Source organism: Pleuronectes platessa, chromosome 17, assembly GCF_947347685.1.
Source record: "Pleuronectes platessa chromosome 17, fPlePla1.1, whole genome shotgun sequence".
In the NCBI taxonomy this organism is placed as follows: Eukaryota; Metazoa; Chordata; class Actinopteri; order Pleuronectiformes; family Pleuronectidae; genus Pleuronectes; species Pleuronectes platessa.
Genome location: NC_070642.1, coordinates 11416816 through 11439003, shown reverse-complemented (window position 1 = coordinate 11439003; position 22188 = coordinate 11416816). Strand labels below are relative to the sequence as shown.

Sequence of the window (22188 nt, the reverse complement as noted above, 5' to 3'; positions counted from 1 at the left end):
CGGACGTGTGTTTGTGTCTATCAGTAAAAGTTGTTTTTTTTGTTTGTTGTCACCGTCGCGACGTTTGAGACGCCGCCGAGCGAGCGTCCCTGTCTCGGGGATCGATTAAAACGCCTGCTCGTTGCTGTCCCCTCGCCATGGCGTCGTGTCTCTGCTCTCTCAGTAACAGAAAGTGGCCGCCTCTCCGCTGCCGCTGCCGACTCAAAGCTCGCGGACTCGCCCGGCGTCTCCAACCGCCATTTTGGAGCGAGAGAACCGAGAGTCGGCAGCAGCGACGAGAGAGGCGACCAGGGGGGGAACACGGGGCCCGAGGTGAGACACTCCGCCGCGGTTGTTGTGGCGATGGGGGGGGAAGATGGCCGGGAGGGAGAAAGAATTAAAACACGGGGATCACTCGTTCCACCAGGCAGCCGGAGTCCCCCCTGCTCGTGTCCGCAGCGAGGCTACGAGAGGTGCGGGCGGCGGGCCTGGCGCTGGCCGCGTCGACTTAGCGACAGATTCGCCGTGAAACAAATATCATTTCTTAATACATGGTTTAGGAAGTGAGGCGGTGGCCTTAAAGAGACAGGGCCGATTTGAATACTTCATATTAATGGTCCAGGTCAAACGCGTTAGTATTTCATAAGCTAACGTCGGTGATGAGCGGCCACATTAGAGTTAGCATAGGTAGCAGCCGTGCTGCACCGAAGGCTAACGCGTTAGCGCGAAAACAACACCGGTGTGTAAAGTGTGGTCGACTTCTACCAGTGATCTGCCACCTTGACCCTTAACTATCATTGAATGAGCCGATGTAGCTCACATAGCGACGCGGCTAACGGTCGCTAGCCCGGCAGCTGCAGTCCCCCCCACTGCACCATCCAAGGTTAGCTAGCAAAGCCCGGCGAATGCTAGCTAGCGGCTAAGCTAATGATAACATAACGATAGCAAAAGTGTTATTTAGGGCGATGCAGCTGTCGGGGTCGTTTGTTAAATTTAAACCCGAAAAACTAAACTCTTGCTGGGCCTCAGTTGTTGTCATTCTTCCACGTGATCGTGTTTCAGAAAGTAGTAATTACAGAGGACAAGTTAACATAACACATGTCAGTGAAACAACCATCAGTTCACTTATATTAGACATTTATATTTGATATTCTATATTAGTCCCACAATGGGGACATTTGCAGTTTCACAGCCGCAAGAGGCAAACTAGTCATCAGTAATTAATAATTAACAATACTGAAGTCTAAGGAATATAAAAAATATGATTTGAATTAAACTGTGTAAAAAAAGGACAAAATTGTGCAGCGTGACAATATGTTCAGTTAATGGGTTGCACATGAACCATTGATATTGCACAGACAGCTGAATATAGCACAGTTAGGAGAGTTAAAATCATCGATACAATCATTACTCAGAAATTACAGGAATATACAATAATATGGAGCTGAGTTATAATACTCTAGTACAATAACTACGTGTATGGGATTGGTAAATAAGGAAAAATAAATATTTTGCACAACCAAGTACACTTTCATAATATAATATGTATATATATTACTATATATGAGTGGTATACTATATATTATTAAACCTCGGTCATCAAAATGTGTTTTATAGAAACTTCTTTTATGGGAAATTCTGAACACATACTGTCAGTATTGCAGCAATGAACCAAGCTCCCTATAAGCACGTAACACGTGAAAAAGCAAATGCCCTTAATAAAAACATTTGCAGTTTCAGTGTGTGACTGTGTGTTGTCTTGTTTCTTAGGCTTTTTCACCTTTTGTCTGATAATTAATCTTGGAATGAGGAGCCATGACATCCTGTATTGAGAAGGTGGGTCCACCGTGTGTGTTGTATTTTGTTTTTTACACACCATGAGCTGCTGCCTTTGCACGTGCAGCCAAGGAAGGAGGGTGAATTGGAATAAATGACTGTTTCATTACTTTGACAACATCTGAGCTGTCGCTGATGATTTGAGGGTTTTGGAACCAGGCTAGAAGAAGAACATCTCTAATATCTCAGATATGACTTTCTTGAAAATCTGTCAAAACATGGCTTTCGCTTCTGAGCTTCACATGGTCCATGTCCAATTATTTTAAGCTTAATGAACCTTCATAAATCAATTTAAGCTACTAGCAACTACTCATCATGTAGGTAGCAGGGACCTGTGCATCTCATTCTTATCTTGCTTCCTCTTTCTCTTCAGTAAAAGTTGCTGCCCTGCTGGGCAGTGGTGTCTGGGTTGCATGGCGTCAGAGCAGGATGGCCAGCTGGAGGTTGGGGCGCCTGGGAGCTCTAGCCTGGCCAAACCTCTCTACCTGCAACGCTTGGAACGATCCCTGAGGTTGGACAGTTTCCTGCGCCAGACCGCAACCATCTTCAACAGAGACATCACCAGGTACAGGCGGAGGGGAGTCTGTGGTGGGCCTCCTACACACCGAACCACTGGACACATTCTGGGATCAGTTTCAATTATAATTTAACTGTAAATGCAATTTTGCTTTTGCAGGATTGCAAAGCGAAATAGATAAAAAACAATTTAGTAATCTTAAATCCTATCTGTTTTACTTATTTTTACTTTTACTTATAAATGAAGGAAAATGGGATTTCAGCCTGAGTGGCACTCTTGTCTGTTTTATATTACATCATGAAAGTAGTATCTAATTATCTACCACAGTATATCCCCCTGTTAGAATGCTTGACAGTTACATCTCCAAAGAATAAATAGTAGAAACAGGATGTAAATGGTGGGCTTACAGTGACATATTTCCCATGTTCTAGTGATGACAGTGACGACAGCGATGATGCACTGGGGACGGGGCTGTCTCTGGACCACTCCGCTCAACATGCAGCCTTGACAGTGAAGAGTGAGTCGTGTGAACAGGGGGATGGGTTGGCCGAGGGCAAGCCCCTCAATGGAGTTCTGCTTCAAGGTAAAGGTAAGACGCATGCAGACACATGTTATAATATGTTACTACACACGCCAGTGCGTACTGCACTCATTCACCCTGGCCTGGTAGATATGGTTAATGTGTCTTTATTCACTCAGATTATAAGCGCAAAGTGTTTTTCTCCTCCTGAAACCCCCGTAGACCCAAAGGCTGATAAAACGAGCCTCTACAACTTCTCCAAGCTGAAGAAAAACAGGAAATGGCTCAAGGTATTTTATAAACACAACATTCTGCAGATTTAAGCTTTCAGTCAGATTAAACAAATAACTTGAAATGGCTTAAATCACAGCCCTACTCTTCGTTTTCTCCCCACTGTACTATTTTGTTTAGAACATTTCCCTCTTCTGTTTACACCTTTTCTTACTCTCTACCCTCTTCCTCCTACAGAGCGTCCTGTTGAGTGACGACACCACAGACTCGGACACCGACTCCGATGACTCTGATTTCTGTTTGTCTCGGGAGGAGCTGCATGATATGCTGAGGCTGCATCGCCACACCAGGCAGCATCAGAGCAAGTTCCACACGGAGCGGGAGGTACACAGAACATCTAACACAGTGCTAAGAGATATCCAGAAAACAACCGACGTGTGTTTTTGAAGTGTCATCGTTGTGTTTTTCTTTCCCTGTCTGCATTCAGCTTCACCAGTATCAGTACTACAGCACTGGACTCCTCTCTACTCATGACCCCTTCTACGAGCAGCAGCGCCACCTTCTGGGCCCCAAGAAGAAGAAAATCAAAGATGAGAAGAAATTTAAGGGTAAGGACAAAAAAATAAATAAAAAATCTCCGCAATGTATTCTGGGAATTAGAGTTTTTTTGTTGATGTCACTGTTGGTCTTTCAGCCAAACTGAAAAAAGTGAAGAAGAAGAAGAAACGAGGAGAGGGAGACTTTCTGGATGAAGGGGGCCGACCTTACATAACCAAAGTCTTCGCCAAGTTTTCCCATGATGCACCGCTACCCGTGGTGAAGAAGAAACATCTGACCATCGAGCAGCTGAATGCACGACGACGTAAGGTCTGGCTCACCATCGCCAAAAAGGAGATCCCCAAGGTTAGTGTGCATGAGGCTAATGAAACACAGAGGTCAAACATGAATGCACAAGACGTTTGTGTTGTGCTGAAATGCTCGGTACATTTATATCACAATCTGAATTCTCCTATTTGTACTTGATTTACAGACTTTCAAGCAGAAGACTTCTGCTAAGAACCTAGTGTTGACCAATGCTAAAAAGGTAAGTCGAACGACCACACTGCTGTGTTGATGGAACTAACTTTTTAGGGCTTTATTCGGAAAAACTATAAAAACAGTTTCAGCTGACAGTTAACTTTTCTTGAATATGAAAGATTGAACTGTAGCTTCATCAGAGTACTTAGTGTCCGTTTTGCTTGCACCAGCTGGCTCATCAGTGCATGCGGGAAGTGCGGCGTGCGGCCATCCAGGCTCAGAAGAACTGTAAGGAGACGCTGCCCCGGGCCCGGCGCCTCACCAAGGAGATGATGCTCTACTGGAAGAAATACGAGAAAGTGGAGAAGGAGCACAGGAAGAGGGCAGAGAAGGAGGCGCTGGAGCAACGCAAGCTGGACGAGGAGATGAAAGAGGTAGGTGGAGAGACAGTTTCTCTCTCCAGAGGTGTCTCTTGTCTTTTTCTTTATCCAACTGATATTTTGTTTCAATAATTGCATCCATGTTTCTTTTGCCTTTTTTCAGGCCAAGCGTCAGCAGCGCAAACTAAATTTCCTCATCACCCAGACGGAGCTGTACGCTCACTTTATGAGCGGTAAGGCCAGCCTGGCGGGTCCAGGAGGAGACAAGGCGCAGGAGGAAATTCTTCAAAAGCTGGACGACAGCGCGGGTCAGAGGAAAATAGATATCGGAGGAGGCGTAATGGTCAACATGGGACAGGAAGATTATGGTAGGCACGGCTCTGTAACCTTCGTTGTGTTGGTGGTGTCAACAAACAAATCACTGACTACTAGCAGCTACAATATATACTTTACTAACACGGATGTTATACAAGAATTTTTCTGAATAGTTAGGAAATACATGTTAATACTTTGCTGTAGAATTCCAGGTTATGTTTTTTTGGAAAGAAATGTCAGATTAATTTGAATTCTACAGTTTTATACACACGTTGATTGTTTGTCATTTCAGATAGTGAATACTACAAGGCTCAGGCCCTGAGGAACGCCAAAGAAGCCTACCAGGCTCATCAGAAGAAAGTAGGTTGAAACACACACACACACATTCTGCTACCACTACCTTTCCTATTCTGTTCTTATTTCTAAATGTCCCCCTGTAGACGCGAATGTTTGATGATGAGGCCAAAGACAGCCGCTGTGCGTCTCTGCATTCGGCCGTTGGCCCGTCCTCGGGCGCTGGTTTTGGAGAGAGCTACAGCCTTGCCAACCCATCCATCCTTGCTGGTGAAGAAGTTCCTCAGCCCATTATTTTTGATGGCAAACTCAAGGGTTACCAACTCAAAGGCATGAACTGGCTGGCAAACCTCTATGAACAGGTACTCCCGTCTGTCCCTGGTCTGTGTTTTACTTATAGGAATATATGATACATAAGAGATATAAGATCTTTTGATGATAAGAACTGAATACAATGACAGAAATTATACATCCTGCCTCCTGCTCGCTCTACCCAGGCGCCACCCCTCACCCGAACTCTGCAGAGATTCTCTTGTTTTTGTGAAGTTGTCGGCCCCGAACAATCTCCCGCTGAGTTCTGCAGAGAATGAGAAAGTTTGGACCCAATTGTCCAGACATTTTGCGAGTTCAAGTCTGAAACCGCAAACATGATATAACATTAATACCGTCTTTGCAGTTCCTGTTGCATTACTGCTCAGTTCAGTTTCTGAATCTATTAGTTGTGTTTTTTGGCTTTAAAATGTTTTTTTTTATAACTTGTACTATTTGTACATGTAAAAGTACTCATTTTCTTTGTCTCTGCAGGGAATCAATGGAATCCTGGCAGACGAGATGGGGCTGGGGAAGACGGTCCAGAGTATTGCCCTTTTGGCTCACCTAGCAGAGGTGAGAGAGCGCCGGGTCAAATGGGTTCATTCACCTCGTTTTCCAAAGAACTCTGTGGAATATTAAGTTGTCTGCTCTCTTGATGCTGACTAATACAACATTTGGCGACCGGTTGCTTCTACTGTGCACCTGCATCCTTTAAAGAGACCCCAGTTTTCTGGCTGAGCTTTTTTGCAGGTGCTGGAATATTTCACTGAGTAAGTCCGTTGACTTCGGCCATTGTTGTGAACAGCTGATGTGCAAGCTCTTTAGATCCTGTGGTCCCCAATCTCCACAGGGAGAGAACTTGGAATTCATTGGAACTGTGAGCTTTTTCAGTGTCGAGCTCTAACTGACAGGAAGATGCCTGCTGCGTTCTTCCGGGGTTTCCTGTTATTGGGTGCTGCTCACACCGGCGCACACAAAGACCAGCTGTTGTGGCGGCTGACGGTTTATTCTCTCCTCTGTTCCTGTGTAGAAAGACAACATCTGGGGCCCATTTCTTATCATCTCTCCTGCGTCCACGCTCAACAACTGGCATCAGGAGTTCACCCGCTTCGTGCCCCAATTCAAGGTGAGGACCTGCGGCGCTGCTGAGTCAGCACGCCAACGGAAACACCTGCAAAAACATGCTGGAAGAAATCCTGGGATAATAATTCCCACTGCTCTTTTGCAGTCCTCCAATGAACGCAGTGTTTTTTTCTTCCAGGGAGAAATGCTGTCAAACTTCTAAAAGCAACACACTTAGTCGTCAGGTGCAAACATGTCTATAACTAACCATTAGGGGGCAGTGTTGAATCAGCCCATTTGAAGCATTGCTCATGTTGACGCCTAACTTAGGAGCTGATACTTTGAGTGGCTGTTGCCTTCTTTTGCATTCTGAGCATTCTTCCAGACTAAATACTATTTATCAGACACATCAATATGTCAGCTGTACACACACACACACGTACCCACAAACAAATGACCCCTTTTTGTGCAGAGCACTCAACTTGGCCCACTTTGTGCACTAGCATGAAAGTAAATCAATTCCCGTCTTTTTCACTAATGAAGTGTGAAAAGACCCGATTACACAATCTGCAGATAAGCTTCCTGAACTCTCGAAGCCGGACTGATTGAAAACAATGGAATGGCAGCTTGTGTTGAGTGATGCAATGATGTGTAAATCTTTTCACATCACATTCTGCATCAACAACTCAACAAGTGAAGCAGTGATTCATATGTGAAAGCCATGCCTAAATGTTTCCTCTGGGAACATCACCCGAGCTCTGTTTGTATTACTCTGCTCAGTGTAACACTAAAGGGGTTTGGGAAGATGTTAGTTTGAATATAGTTTAGGTGAAAAAGATTTACATGAGTGATGATTTTGGCAAAGCCGAATTTGTTGACAGAGTGAACCCACTTGTTTTTAAAGTTACCAATATTTCCACCAGGTGCTGCCATACTGGGGAAACCCTCACGATCGCAAGGTGATTCGGAAATTCTGGAGCCAGGTGAGGACGAAGTTAAAAAATATATTTATGATTGTTTGGACTATGGAATTAGCTCTTTCATATTCTTCTTCTCACACCTCTGTCTCTCCTTCCATTTGTATTTGTGCAGAAAACCCTTTACACACAAAATGCACCATTCCACGTGGTTATCACGAGCTACCAGCTGGTGGTCCAGGACGTCAAATACTTCCAGAGGGTCAAATGGCAGTACATGGTCCTGGATGAGGCCCAGGCACTGAAAAGCAGCACCAGGTAAAACATTAGCATAACAAAATACTGATGTAAACATGAATTTCAAGTCTCACTTGAAAGTGAAAATGTTGAAAATGCACAGAGCCCATTAGTTCGTCCTCAAAACTGTTGAAATGTATTGTTTAGGAATTATTATCAGTAATTCAAAGGAGTACTATTTGCGATAAAATTGGTCGGAACACTCAGAAAACCTCTTTCGAAACATTTTGGAATGTCTGGAAAAAAATGTATACAAAAGTTTTTACTTGACTGGACGCCGGCCAGAATCGACTAATCTAGACAGAAAGTGTTTTGAGAAACGTACTCCCACACATACAACCCATCTTCTGCACTCTGAGTGATGTGTGGGATTGTAGCTCTGTTCAGTACAATGATGATAAACCCATGTAGTTGTTGCACCAGATCACCAGTCACTGTTTCTGTCCGTCTGTAGCGTTCGGTGGAAAATCCTCCTGCAGTTCCAGTGTCGAAACCGACTCCTGCTCACCGGGACGCCCATCCAGAACACCATGGCCGAGGTGGGCGGTGTGTTTGTGTGCGTAGCTGTGAGCTGATTTGCACAAGACACAACTGCTGTTGTTTTTGACCAGGGTGTGTTTTTACTGTCTCTCAGCTGTGGGCGCTGCTTCACTTCATCATGCCCACGCTGTTCGATTCCCACGATGAGTTTAACGAGTGGTTCTCCAAGGACATCGAGAGCCACGCTGAGAACAAGTCGGCCATCGACGAGAGTGAGTCCAACTCTCAGCACTGAGAAAAAGAAATGTTACCATTGGCTGCTTTCTTCTCCGGCTGACGACACCGAATGTTTTCCACCTCATTTGAGCGGAAATTTGACAATTGGTGTGCCAGCACCGATTCTTTCTTTTCCTGTTCACTGGGGCGTAATATGTTTTGTAGCTAAACAGAGTTGTTTGATGTCTGTTTTTCAGACCAACTTTCCAGACTGCACATGATCCTCAAGCCTTTCATGCTGCGCAGGATCAAGAAGGACGTGGAAAACGAGCTCTCGGACAAGGTAGAAGAGCACATGGTTGTTTGTCTAATCGCAGAAAAACAAGCGTCTGATCCAGAAGTGCACATTTTGCTGGTACAACATTTGAAACGGGAGCCAAAGCGATTATTCTCAGTTTTCAGATGTATTTTTCAAGACTAAAAGAGGTTTTTCTTTGAAATAAATTGAGGGGGAAATTCACTAGATTAGGTCCTAGAGAAGAAAATTTGATATTTCAAGAACAAACAAATAAAAACAACGTAGTATGTTAGATGTTCAAAAAGGAGGGTACGAAGAAAATTTTCTGAAAAATGCCCTATGGCACTTTATCAGCACCAAAGTAGCCCCGCTTCTTCCCGGCGCCCTTCCTCCATCTGTCTCCCTCTACACCTCCCTGACACAGGACGTGTTGTAATGCGCCCCTGAGTGATGCTTGTGCTGGCAGATCCTCATGACAGATGCTGGACTCGGGGTCTCTTGCTGTCAGATGCGGCACACACACACACTCACTCACGCGCTGTGGGAGTCTCGATACGCAGAGTCAGAGGAATGGCAGAGTTCACCACACCCCCACATCTGTCTCTTTCACTCTGCTCCGCGCCCACATGCAGCCTTGCCAGCCACCTCAGTTTTCCTCTGCGCCTTAGCTGGTTTCTCGTGTTTTGTCTGGCCCGTTTGAAACCAATAGGAACCGTTCGACTTTACTGACGATTCACAGGACATGTTTTTGCTCAGTTTCACTGCCTTTAATAAAACATGACAGTACAATAAACCAGAGATTTCAATGTGCGTTTAAAGAATGTGGGTCAATGTGACCATGAAGGCAGCTGCCATAAATTCATTTATGTGAAAATGCTGTTTTGTGTTTTTCAAGGAGGCGCAACATGATCGTGCTAGTGAATCAAAAAACAGAATATTTTGCTCTCGCTGCAAACTTGTTTTAATACTTTTATTTGAAGCATCCGTCTTTTTCCTCAACAGGAACAGGAATATCTGTCTCGTTTACATACAGATTTTTTTTTAACAAACTAATCATTCTATGAAAATGTGAAGTGACTGCAGATCTGAACTCCAAACAAACATTTACTGCAGTATACATTGGTTCACCACACAGCAAAGACAATAGCAGCACAGTTGGCTCACTCTCCAACCCTCCTCTCACGCAGATTGAGATCCTGACCTACTGCCAGGTGACGTCTCGCCAGAGGCTCCTCTACCAGGCTCTGAGGAACAAGATCTCCATCGAGGACCTGCTGCAGTCCTCCATGGGCACGGCCCAGCAGTCTCACAACACCACCTCGTCCCTCATGAACCTGGTCATGCAGTTCAGGAAGGTAGGGTTGTCCTTTCGGTGACCAGTTCTAAAAAAAAACAACACGATAAATAAAATGAGAACCGCTATAAAGTTGAGATTATTTTGTCCCAATGATTGATCACTTTTATTAGATACATCTGTAGCTGTAGTGGATTTCAACAGGGGAACTTGTAATGAAGGCTCTACATTCTGTCTGTGGAAACGTAACTCTTCTCTTAAAAAATGAATTGGCTGTCCCAGAATAAACAGGAGCGTGAAGAAGGCTTCCTCCTTTGCACGTGTGACTTACTTCTCTCTCTGTGTGTTTCTCTGTAGGTGTGTAATCACCCGGACTTGTTTGAGCGCCAGGAGACCCGCTCGCCTTTCCACATGTCCATCAAACCCTACATCATGTCAAAGTTCCTCTACCGCCACGGCCTCCTCCACGCACACAACCAGGCCAAGAACAAGTAAGTTGTACAGCGCAGATACTGTAGCACCGACCCACACGTTCACAGACATCCACTGTATTTGTTTTCTCACCAAAGTAAATTCTTTTGCTGATTTGGGACCTCGCAAAAGGCCCAATTATCCAAATGTTAGCTTTCACGCAGTTATGTTTTGGACGTGGATCAGATTATCGCCCCAAATGTAGTCTCTTATTTCCCCCCCTCATATTCAGCGGTGTGACCTTGACTTTCTCTCTTCGTCCTCCTCAGATTACTGCAAGTGCTGTTGTCCCCCTTCTCTCCAAACCACATCCAGCAGTCTCTCTTTCACAGAAAAGGTGAGCGTAAATCCAGCTGTGATCCCAGACTCATACGAGGCTCTTCATAGAACCAGGATGATCTCTTTTATTTGAAGATTCAAAACTCAGGCTGCATCAATACTGCTATGTTTTTGTTTGAAAAATGCTTTTCAGATGTGGTAGCACGGATGGGGATTAAAACGGATGTGTTTTAGTTTGAAAACACAGTAGAACTGATGTAACCCCAGTGTCACGCTTCGTCCTTCCTCCAGTATTTCCACATTTCATCTTAACCGTGTTTCTTCATTCTGTGTTGTATTTCTCCCAGGTGATGACAAAGGAAGTTGTTTTTCCTTCCTGCGCTTCATCGACGTGTCACCTTCTGAGATGTGCAACCTTATGCTGCAAGGCACCTTAGCGAGGTGGGCTTTAAGTTTCCAACTTCAAACCTTATACACAGATTGTTGTCCACCAAGCCTGGAGGGGCTACACTCTGATCTCCTTGTATAGAAGGAGAGATTAAAGTACAGATTCTCATAATTATTCAATCCTACTGTGTTTTATATATTTATTACATTCGATCGAATAAGATCCAGCCTTACATCTTAGCGATGGCTTCTTTAAAAAGTATTTTCTCTCTAGTTCTCTTTGTGATTGTATTTCTCCTCCTCCTGCCCCTCCCTCCACAGATGGTTAGCCCTTTTTCTGTCCCTGAAAGCTGCGTACCGGCTCCACCATCAACGCCTGTTCGGCCTCGAAGAAGAGAGGCAGGAGGAAGTCAGCGTTGGCGAGGGGGACGGAGGCAGTGGAAAGTCCAGGATTATGTGTCTGTCTCACAAGGACCTGATTCTGTGGCTGAACAGACCCACCGCCTTCCCCAACATGCACAACAGTCCCGTCCTCCAGGTACGAAACACACAAGATGCGCTCAAACAACACACGGGAAACTCACGTAGCCATCTGCGGTACATATCGGCGTGTGACAGCAGCATGTGGCGCTGACTGTGCTGACATTTCCCCCAGGGTTTGAGGCTGTGTTGGGCCACACAGCGTGCTCTTTGCCCCACGCTTCCTCTCCCTCCGCTGGGATCCAGTGTGGAACCTAATCCCTGTGTAGCCTCGTGACCCAGTAACACTGTCCTGCCTCGCTCTGTATGTCTCCCGGGTGTGTGCACGCCAGAGGCTGTCTGTGCGACTGCTGTCAGACATGAAGGGGAAAGCTCCAGGAATCAGGACACACATTTTAAATAGATGGAAAATCAAATGTCTTTTGGACAACCTGATAAACGAATGGTTAGAGTGAATACCAGACATATTGAGCAGCAGGTTGCCCACCCAGCTAGAACATGGACTGCATGTCATTCCCCTATTCTCTCGCCCTGTTTCCTGTCCCTCCCTCACTGTCTCTTTCAAAGGCCAAAAGATAAATTCAAAATACATTAACAGCAATTCTTTAAAAAACACTTGTGACAAGTTTAACAAAATATGTCAAGCCGCTCGAACTCTTTCCCATCAATATGGAATCCCTTTTGTTTTGGATGCTATTTTCATCCACTTTCTTTTTATCTCTCACACATATCGAAGCTTAATAATCAGCTATTTAAATCACAACAATCCCCCGGAGGTGCTTTTCCACTCACGGTTCCAGGAACTTTAATTTCTCAAGAACTAATATCCAGGACCATTTCCAGGGGAAAAAATTTCCTCCGGCTCATTGTGATTTGTGTTTCCACAACAGGGATGAAGCCTTGGGAAGAGCAGAATTTATTTGGCTTTGAGTCAACCTGATAATTGTTGGCCACAAATTATAGGACAAACAACATTAGTTTGTACAGAAATACCTGGTGTATAACAATGCTAGTGATCGGCGATGTTCAGAATGTACCATCGCGTAGCAGGGAGTTTCTGGAGGGTAAAATATTTTACCTAGAACTGGAAAAGCATGTAGGGGAGCCGAGTTCCTCTACAATCCTTGTTCTCAGGGGAAGCCTCTCGTGGTGGAAACTCACCTCCATTCGTTTGTGTTATGGTGTAATATTTAAACAGTCTGGCTTACCACTCTTCCCTCAGGGCCTCGGAGACAATGCCGCTGTAAGGGGAAGTGGGTTCTGAGGACACTGACACTGTAGGAGAAGTTGAAGTTGGTGTGGATTAGAGAAATAATGGCTCCTATGCAGCACCATTGTTTTGGGAGCCACTGATAATCTGGCAATAGCCTTCTTGTAGTTTAGCAGTCAGGGTGGTATCACACGGGATCAAATGGAGCACGCCACGGTTGATTTCAATTGCACTCGTATGTTTTGGATCGTGCAGCCGAGAACAACAGGATTATGTTGAGACAGCAGATATACTTCCTGGCAATGTGGAAATGGAGTTGTTAGTGGGAAAGGGACACAAATATACAGACTACCCAAAAAAAAGAGAGAAGCAGCTGCACCCTGCAGATATTCTTTTGGGTCACGGCTTCAAACGTGTTTTGGCTCATCTGCCTGGTTGAAAGCAGATCAGTGAAGGATCGTCTCATGGAACCTTTCCCTCTGCAAACCAGACATGTATAACATTATCATCCTCCGCTGATTCTAACTCAACTTGTTGGGTGGAAAGTACTCAGGAGAAAAGGCCGTCAGGGTAATTTCATCCTCCTCTTCCTCTGCTGGCCTCATCCCACTGAGTCAGGCAGCTGCCCCCCCCCCCCCGGAGCGGCTGCAAGAAAGAAGGAGCAGAAAACTATAAGAAGAAAGTTCAAGACGGAGAAAGAGACAGAGAAACTTGCAGACACCTGGAGAGCTGGTTCTGAATGTTTCCCTGTGTCGCCACGCTGACCCCAGGCTCCCAGCTGAGTTCCTAGAAATCACTCGCTCCCAGAGTTTCTGCCACTCTATTTCAACTCCTCACTTTTCATTCTGATGCTGTGTGGCTGGCATGCTGTGCATCTCTCCTCTTTCTTCCCTGCATCTCTCTCTGGCTGCTTCTTCGCGGTGTGCTCAGTATTGCTGTCAGCTTTCCTGCTGCTCATTTTTAGATACTGAGAAAAGAAGGCAATTTCGAAAGCTCTGTAACATCTTCCTGTTTTTCCAATGACTTTGAAACTTTCGAGGGTTCCAACTTTTTAGCATCCAAGTATCATATCTCAGTAAAAATCAATGGTTTCTGAAACATTGCATTTTTTCCCCCCGGCTGTTCAAACTTTCTGAAAAACATAAAGAATTTCTTGCTAACAAGCGTTGGGGGTGAGAGATGGAAGATGTTGTTTCAAACTTTTACCATTAGGTGGCACTGTGTATCCACCACTGTTGTAACGTGAACCTAAACTTTGGATATCATTTTTTGGCACCTACCCCTGCTTAGTACATAACAAATTCATCATTATTTGTTCAGGATGAACCTTTTCTGAAAAAATGTATGTTTAAATCACACCATGTCCTGCCCAAATGTGAGATTACGCCATAGAAGATGTTTATCCTGTGCTACTGTGACACGTGCAACTTAAATCATATAAGCTGCTTAATCGTACATTTTACATAATGTTTTAAGCATTTAGCTGAAATTTTACATCACATTTAAAGCTGGTAGCCAGTGGAACTTAAATATGCTGAGCTGCACTCACTAACCTCTGTTGGTTTAGCTGTTTGTCTTATTTTCTATTGAGTATTGACTATGATGTTTCTTTTATTTAACACAAATCAACGCAGGCATCACTTGTCATTGTAAATCAATTCTCACACCAATATAATCAATCAAGTTTGTAATGATTCAGGAGTATGTAGCAGGATCGTAATTCCTTTTTTGTGTTTGTTTGTTTCAGGATCTGGTGTTCACAGCAGTCACGCCCGGCATGGTGGGACACGGTGACGTGAAAATCCTTAACAGAAATTCGACCACTTCCAAGATCCTGCCCCACCGGCCCATACCACCACCGAAGTTCCTGCTCGCCGCTACGCCCAGGGTACGCGCGCGCGTGTGTGTGTGTGTGTGTGTCTGAGTGACAAGGAGCTTGAGAAAGGCCCTAATGCACGTCCTCTGTGTTTGTGTGGACAGTTTGAGTAAATGTGTGCGATGTTCTATGTGAGATGGACGAGCATTTGGGTGGTCGTGGAAAAGGAAAGGGGGAGCCCTGTGCACATTCCCTTTGTAGGCTTTCAACAATGAGAAGCTAGCTCTTATTGTGTGTGGGTGAGGGTGACCATAGGGACCTCCAGCTGCATTTAGACAAACAGGGGCTTTTAGCTAAGGTCGCTCAACGTCTTGTTGCCCTCCTGTTATACACACACGCACACACTTATACACAGAACCTGCTGATTCATCGAAACAAGCCTTCATGTGGAGCTTTCACTCCGTCTACAATGCAAATCCTTAGATGGGAAGATTTCCAGTTTTTGTTTTCATACATAATTAAAAATGTCAAATGCGAAATAATAGGAAAGATTAGAAATGACAGAATGCGTCAAAATATGATTACCTTCCTGTCAAAACCTTCCCATGTCAACATATTTGTAACACGTTGTCCTAAATGTCATCCTCCTTATCTCGTCTCTGCAGGATATTATCTATTTTTATCTATTTCAAATGTAGAAAACCTTTTTCCCTCTGGTTTCCTAGGTGACGGCAGTTCCCATGGAGCGTTATTGTGCAGACCGCAGTGCTGGTTACGAGTGGCTGGTGACACGCGGTGGGGGGGGGCACGGTCTTCAAACACTGCTTCCTCTACGGCTCCCCGGAACTCGCGTCGGACTGGCGTGCGAGGGCCAATACCTTCCACCCACAATGCCCTGGGGGCGCGATGGCAGTTTACCCTCGCCACGGATGGTCCTACATTCAGATACCTGGTAGGAGCTGTGTGTGTGTGCATGTGCTTGTGTATGCGTGTGTGTTGTTTAACAATTTTTCTCTAAAGGGAAACAAATAAATGAGCATCCACTCGTAAGTGACTATCAGGACAAACATAAATAACTAAAGGTCGGTTCACTCTGCACTCTGGCCTATGTCGTCGTACTGCAAGTTAGCTGTGGGTTTCTATGCACCTGTGAGGACTTTCTTTGTGTCCTTGAAACAATAGTGACTGATTGTGTAGTGTATGTCCACAGCTGTAGTCTGTGTTGCCCTAGTAAAAGCCTGCAAAGGTCAATATTTCTAAAATTCCGTCAACATGTTTGTTATCGTCTGATTGTACGACCAGTTTTATCAAACGCTGGATATCCATGTTTTGGAGCGAAGGGAGAGGTAATGGCCCGTGGGAGAATCCACAGAGGCCGGTCCACAGGGTCAGCGGGGCAGAGCCGGGTACATCACCCTCCTCTGTCTCTGTCTGTCCGTCTGCCAGGCAGCCAAAAAACCTACAGTCTAATGGAACGGCTCAGATAAAGAGCACTGGACTCGCATAAACACATACCAGCGATTCCCATTAAGGTGTGAATACATAATTGTGTGTGTGTGTACGTGGGCGTACGTGTGTGCTTGCGAGCGCTTTATCAGAGGAGCTCGGCTTGTTGAGTTAAGGTTCAGTTGGAGCAGAGTGGGGGCTGACTCGCTGCCAGGATTCAGATGACTGATGGATGTCCAGGGTGAGAGAGGCCATTTCAGTTTTACAGACAACACTTCCCTTCTCACTGACCCGCTCAGCCTCTCCACCTCTGATAAACTGTCTCTGTCAGGGATTCTGATGACGACCCTCTTTTTGTGTTGTGTGGTAACACTGGTTCCCAGCACAAAACACGTGTGACGTGTTTCCTCTTCGTCGTTGTTTGATAAGCCTGCAGTGCACAACGGTTGTCGATTGTCTTACTTTAAGACCCATTACCTGCAGCTTCTTTCCTCTTATAATATTGAAAGAGTTAAATACCCAAACATGATAGAGAACCCTTTAAATCCTGTGGATACACACTCACAGTTTGCAATATTCTAATAGTCGGTTTTTCTTTTCTACCGCCTGCCTGTGTGCATGTGCTTGTGAAAGTGTTTGTGTGCAAAAGTGACAAACAAAACAAGTATTTGTGTGTCTGTGTGAGAACCGTCTGAGCTCTTGTGAAGTTACACGGAGGCAGACAAAGCGAGGAAGTTTAGCTACTGGTCATTGTTCAAGTACTTCGTTAGGTAACACTAATAGATGGTCCCGTCCGTCCGTACTTTTGTGTGTGTGTGTGTGTGTGTGAGGGCGAGAGAGAGGGAGAGTGTGTGTGCTTGTGTTTGTGTGTGTGTCTGTGTACCATTGACTCCATTCAGGGAACTGGACAGTGCTCACATGGGGCCCGAGGTGTCTCTCACCTCTTCCCTCGCACACTCTCCCACGCTCGGCGGCGTTGCCTCCCCTCACACACAGGCCGAGGACAAGCCTCACCTCCGTCTCTCCTTAAACAGACAGGGCCACGCACTGATCTGGAATCAGTATCTGGCCTCAGCCTCTCAGTCCGTCTGGTCTCCCACTTCTTTCTCAGCCTCAGTAGGAAGGAAGTGACCCAACACTCCGGCACCCGTCCTCCGCCGAACACATTGTTGCCACATCAAGGCCCAGATATGTACAGTAGCTCAGCTGAAGTTTCCCACCCTCCCTCTCCACCGCACTCCCAGCCCCACACCTTTAGAACAAATGGCAGAGCTGAATGACTGTTTGTTTTGAGCGCCATGGCGTGAGTACGGCTGCCCGCTGATATCGACGGAGGAATCTAATCAGAAGACTTATTAGGAATTCGGCCACAGAGGAGGAAAAAACAATCGAAGCAGCAACGTCTTGAGCCTCAGATATGTTTTTTATTCATGATGTTTTTGTGATGGTAGGACTTCACTGAAGGAAAGCCATTGTTAATAAAAAAAAAAAAAGGTTGAATGGAATCACTTATATTAACACAGATGAGGTGATACTGCCATATATTCTTCCGAGACGCCATCCGTGTTGATCTCCTGAGAAAGCGAGAAGCATTCAGGGTCCTGTCAGCCAAGATTTGTACCCATGCAGTCGCCCAGTCTGAGCCGCCAGGACGCGACAGCAGAGAGAGGTTTCCACTGTAATTACAGAGACGCTCCTGTTTGTTTGCTAGATTGCCGCACTTCTGCGGCCGCCTCCCTCTGGAAACTTCACATGAAAGTACAGCCGGCTCGAAACAGAGAGCCGCTTCACACTGTGTCACTTTGTGTCAGGTTGAGGATCTATTTGAAAGGGAATAGATTCGGCTGAAGGATTATTCGCAGAACAGTCCAGTCCCACAGAAATAACCCTCCTCGCCGTCTGTGTGGCCCCTGTGTCACTTAGAATAATTAGAAGGAGCCGTTCCACAAAATGACGGCCTTCTCACTATAGCACATTTTATTGTGAGCCGGGAATTGACTGCCGCCGCTGTGGAGAGTGTGACGGAGATGGTAAAGAACCTGGTATTTATGTGTGCTTCTTTTGCAAACTATTTGAATGCATGTGTGTGTGTGTGAGAGAGGTGGTGGTGGTGGTGGTGGAGGGCAGTCAGGTCTGGCCCTGCAGCCCACATCAGGCTGTGGGAAATGCAGTCCTGCCTTCCTGTCCCTTCAAAGAAACCCTGCTCTCCAGCAAAATGGCAGGAAACTTCCCCGGGCCTCTGACAGACAGGCGCAAAACAACACAGACAGGCAGCCTCACCACACCACCGCCTGACTCTGCCCCCCCCCCCCCCCCCCCCCCCCTCCCTCAATCTGCAGTAAACTGGCACTGCTCACTGTCTGCGGACTGCAGCTTTTATTTCCTTCTCCCACCCCCAGCGAAAGAAAAAGAAAAGGGACGCAGATGTTTTGATATCCCCAGTCTAATTTATGGCTGCTAATATGTCATCAAGAAGGAAAACTAGTGCTCGCTGGCGTGTAAGAAAGTCCCAAAGTCGACTGAAGGGGGAGACATTAGCTGCATTATGCTCCTCTGATGAGATCTTCTAACATGGAAGCCAAGTAATATCTAATTCATCCATGTCTCTCAGCCAGCTCGCTTTCATCTGCGGTGCGTGTCGAGTCATTTCTGGGCAAGGCTGACCAGCAGTGATCTATCTTAATGACAGAGTTCACAGTGGGGCGCTGTGGCGTGGTGTGGTCAAGTCCCCCCCCCCCCCCCGCGAGACTCCACGGTGCGCATCAGACTGTCTGTCTCTTCCCCGGCTTTCAGAGAAGCAGGAGAAGTGCTGCTCTGGCATTTTTGAGGGCAGACTTGGATGTATGTGGATAATGTATATGTTCCATATATATATATATATATATATATATATATATACACACACAGAGTCCATCCTTCACTTTCCGCCGCACGCGGTCACATTTCTGTGGCTTTGTGAAATGCATGTCTGTCTGTTTGGCTCCTCAGAGTGGAGCTACTGTTCAGATTTTGGTGACGCACCTGTGAAGACTTCATCGAGTCCTCACAAGGAACTACAGTCTCCTGTTTTCTGTCGGCCTGTTTCCAAAGCCTCCTCCTGGCATCTGGCTCTTAGCAGTCCTGATGCTGCCGCCGCGAGGAAATTAAGTTTAAGTCTGATTTTTGTCAATACGCGCAGAAGCAGCCAAGTAGTGTCAGGCTAATATTTCCATCATCCGCGGTGCTGAACAAGTGTTGCTCATTGACTTATTGATTGCGCAGTGTAATGTATCATTATACAGTGAGGGGCCGGCGCTCAGTCCGATCGTTGATTCGACCTGCTCATTGGCCCCCCATCTGTCTCTCTTTCTCACATAACCATCCATCCATCTTCTTTATCAGCTCTTGATGACTCTTTTTTTTTTTTCCTTTGCTTCTCGGTCTCACTTCTGCCTGTCTCCTCTTTTTCGATGGCATCTGGCCCCCGCCCCAGCCTGTCGATGGGTTGCTCCGCTCTTGACTTTTGCTCTGGCAGCCGCAGCAGAGGGGAGCGAGCACAGGACAGGACAGAATATTGCAGCAGCGTATTAATGAAATTAGCGCAGTAGTTGGTTTGGGAGTATCAGGCGCCAGGCACCAGGGCTGGGCCGGGGTTAATTAGCTGGCAGCAGGCCTCTAATTGGGTCAGGACCGTGTCAGGCCCCTGGCTCTGGCCCTACAGGGATTGGATTACACTGCCGGGGGACAGACAGTAGAGGGGAGGGGGAGAGGGCGTGCATGGGGGACAGCCGGGTGGTAGTGGTAGAAGAGAGGAGGATGGAGAAGGCATAGTGGATGTGGTAGAAAGGGGGAGAGATGAAGGACAGGGGAGTGCAGACTAATCTGTCAGCAGGAGGTACGGATCGGAGGAGATGGGGAGGGCGGGCGGGCAGGGGGAATACCGCAGTCAGACTGGTTGGGGGGGGGGGGGGGCTGTGAAAGCGGGGCAGGTGGCGAAGAGCTTGATACGTGTATCCATAGCAACGACAGAGTGGTGTGACAACACATGGGATTTGCTCATGTTTTTGGGGGGTGTGGTGTTAACGCTGTCCTTGTCGGTGTGTGTGATCATTAAGTTGTTGTGTTTCCATTTCAGTGCATTTGAACCCACATTTAGGTTTGCCGCACATGTACTCAGACAGATCTATGTTCTCGTTCACCTCCGGATCCACCCCGGCTCCCCTCTGTCCCCGGTGCCCGAACAGTGAAAACCTTTTCTCTTCTCCACCTCTGTTTTTCCTTTTGTCTTTCTTTTCTTTCTCTCTCTCTCCGGGTTTCTGCCTTTACCCTCTACATTTATGTTTACTTCTCCTACCTTCTACCCAATCACCCTTCCACTCATCCACACACAGGTACACGTGCCTAAACACATACACATACAACAGTCAGATAATATCTATATCTCTCTAAGACAAACACTATGACCCCCCTTTCTTTTTTATTACCTTTGCTTCCCCCCCCCCTGTTTTTTACTTCTCTGTTGATATGATTAATTCTTATTCCCCCTCTTGTTTGGTGCTTTTTTTCGTCAGCTTACCAAACTTTATTGCGCTATAAGTAATTCATATAAAGATATGTGATCTTAAATGTCCCACTCATGTGAGATCACAGGGTTCTTTTTTTTTTTACTGAATCTCAACTGGCCAGTGTATTTTGAAGCATCACAAGTTACATGTATAGACACATCCACTGTAATCCCTTCAGATTCATAATCACGTTACATGCGTGGTCACTACATCCAGTTCGCTCTCATTTGTGACCAATGGCCGTGCATTTCCCTGCAGCCACATGTAGCTTATAATGTAAGCCACAAGTGTTATGCTGGAATGAGACAGACCACCAAAATCCGCCCTCCCTAAATCACTATTATTCATTCTCTTGGCTTGGCTTTGTAGGGTATGGCAGCGCTATTTAGAAATAGGGATTTTCTGTATGCGGCACTAAATGTTTTGAACCCGGCCACCTCGCTGTGTGAGCCACATCGCCGGGCATTAGGGAGTTTGGAGAGTTGCAGGGGTGGGATTTTTCTGTTTTCTTTTATTTCTTTTATTTCTTTTTTGGACCAATCTGCCCATTTCGTTTGGACATCTGTTTCCCTATCTTCATTTGATTATTAAGCATATTTTTTATACTCATCATTTCCATGTTTGTTGAATACCACTGACATTCAAATGGGTTGGTGATCAGATGATGCCGTCACAGATCAAATCATTGGATATATCATCAGATCAGTGTGGTCAAACATTAGAGCTGCTCCTATCTGAGCCTGAGGGACATGTAATCATACAAAAATAATACTGTCAAACTGCTTAATGCAGGATTTTTACATTTCAACTTTATGCCCTTCTAGAATTAATTTAAATAAATGCAACATTTAGTCTCGTCAGGCCACAAAAATCCACCGATTATTATTTTAACCCATCTTCAAACATAACACCCGAGTCTGGAGGCTTAAATCAAATCTGCTAAACAGAAACAGATTGATGCTTATATGAGCATTTGCACCTTTGCCAAGCGGCGGTTTGCATCTGGGTGGTTGGCAGCGTGGGCCCGCAGCGCTGCTCGGTGCCCTTGACTCAGCAGCGGCCCTGGTTAGACTGGCACCTGTGGTGAGAGGGCCCCCGTCTGGTCGAAGCCGCGACATTACCGCCACCACCGCGCTAATACCGCTTCACCGGAGCCGGAGCCACCACAGACCCCCTTCGCTCTCCGTCTGTCCCCCCTCTGTCTGGACCGTTTTTCCTCTCATGCGCACGTCTAATCCCCTGTATGTATCACTATTTCCTCCTTTTACTTTTCAAAACCGATCCACTTCCTTGACGCCAACGACAATTATAGGCCTTTGATGGTGGGGTCCAGTGTTTTTGTATCTCTGGGCTTGTGGTGTGCTGGTCTCCTGGTACGCACCAGATTGAGCCACAGCAATGTCTTAACAACTGTGTGTCTTCCAATAGATCTGCAGTAAAGTTGTATCTTTAGTTTATTGTCTCTTGCTATTACGGTTTTATTATCATATTTTATTATCTCACTTTGTCCCGCTTCCGCTTTCTCCCTCCAATTTCTTGTACTTCTGCTTTTTCTGTGGAGTTTCAGAATCATACCCCAGTTCATCTCAG

At 45.9% G+C, this 22188-nt stretch overlaps 1 protein-coding gene across 1 annotated transcript in view; it reads left to right on the top strand.

Annotated features, from left to right (window-relative positions):
• The first annotated feature begins 159 nt into the window (after window positions 1-159).
• Window positions 160-22188, top strand: part of ino80 (INO80 complex ATPase subunit) — a 37234-nt gene continuing 15205 nt past the window's right edge. Inside the window, 28 exon segments of the mRNA XM_053444636.1 lie at window positions 160-312; window positions 1750-1815; window positions 2189-2380; window positions 2764-2915; window positions 3075-3142; window positions 3321-3467; window positions 3571-3691; window positions 3778-3986; window positions 4114-4167; window positions 4331-4534; window positions 4644-4848; window positions 5088-5155; window positions 5236-5451; window positions 5894-5974; window positions 6432-6527; window positions 7387-7446; window positions 7556-7698; window positions 8132-8216; window positions 8312-8429; window positions 8631-8716; window positions 9859-10026; window positions 10323-10456; window positions 10706-10773; window positions 11063-11156; window positions 11424-11640; window positions 14540-14680; window positions 15334-15402; window positions 15404-15560. Coding sequence (XP_053300611.1) covers window positions 2229-2380; window positions 2764-2915; window positions 3075-3142; window positions 3321-3467; window positions 3571-3691; window positions 3778-3986; window positions 4114-4167; window positions 4331-4534; window positions 4644-4848; window positions 5088-5155; window positions 5236-5451; window positions 5894-5974; window positions 6432-6527; window positions 7387-7446; window positions 7556-7698; window positions 8132-8216; window positions 8312-8429; window positions 8631-8716; window positions 9859-10026; window positions 10323-10456; window positions 10706-10773; window positions 11063-11156; window positions 11424-11640; window positions 14540-14680; window positions 15334-15402; window positions 15404-15560 — 3313 coding nt within the window. The 5' untranslated portion in view covers window positions 160-312; window positions 1750-1815; window positions 2189-2228.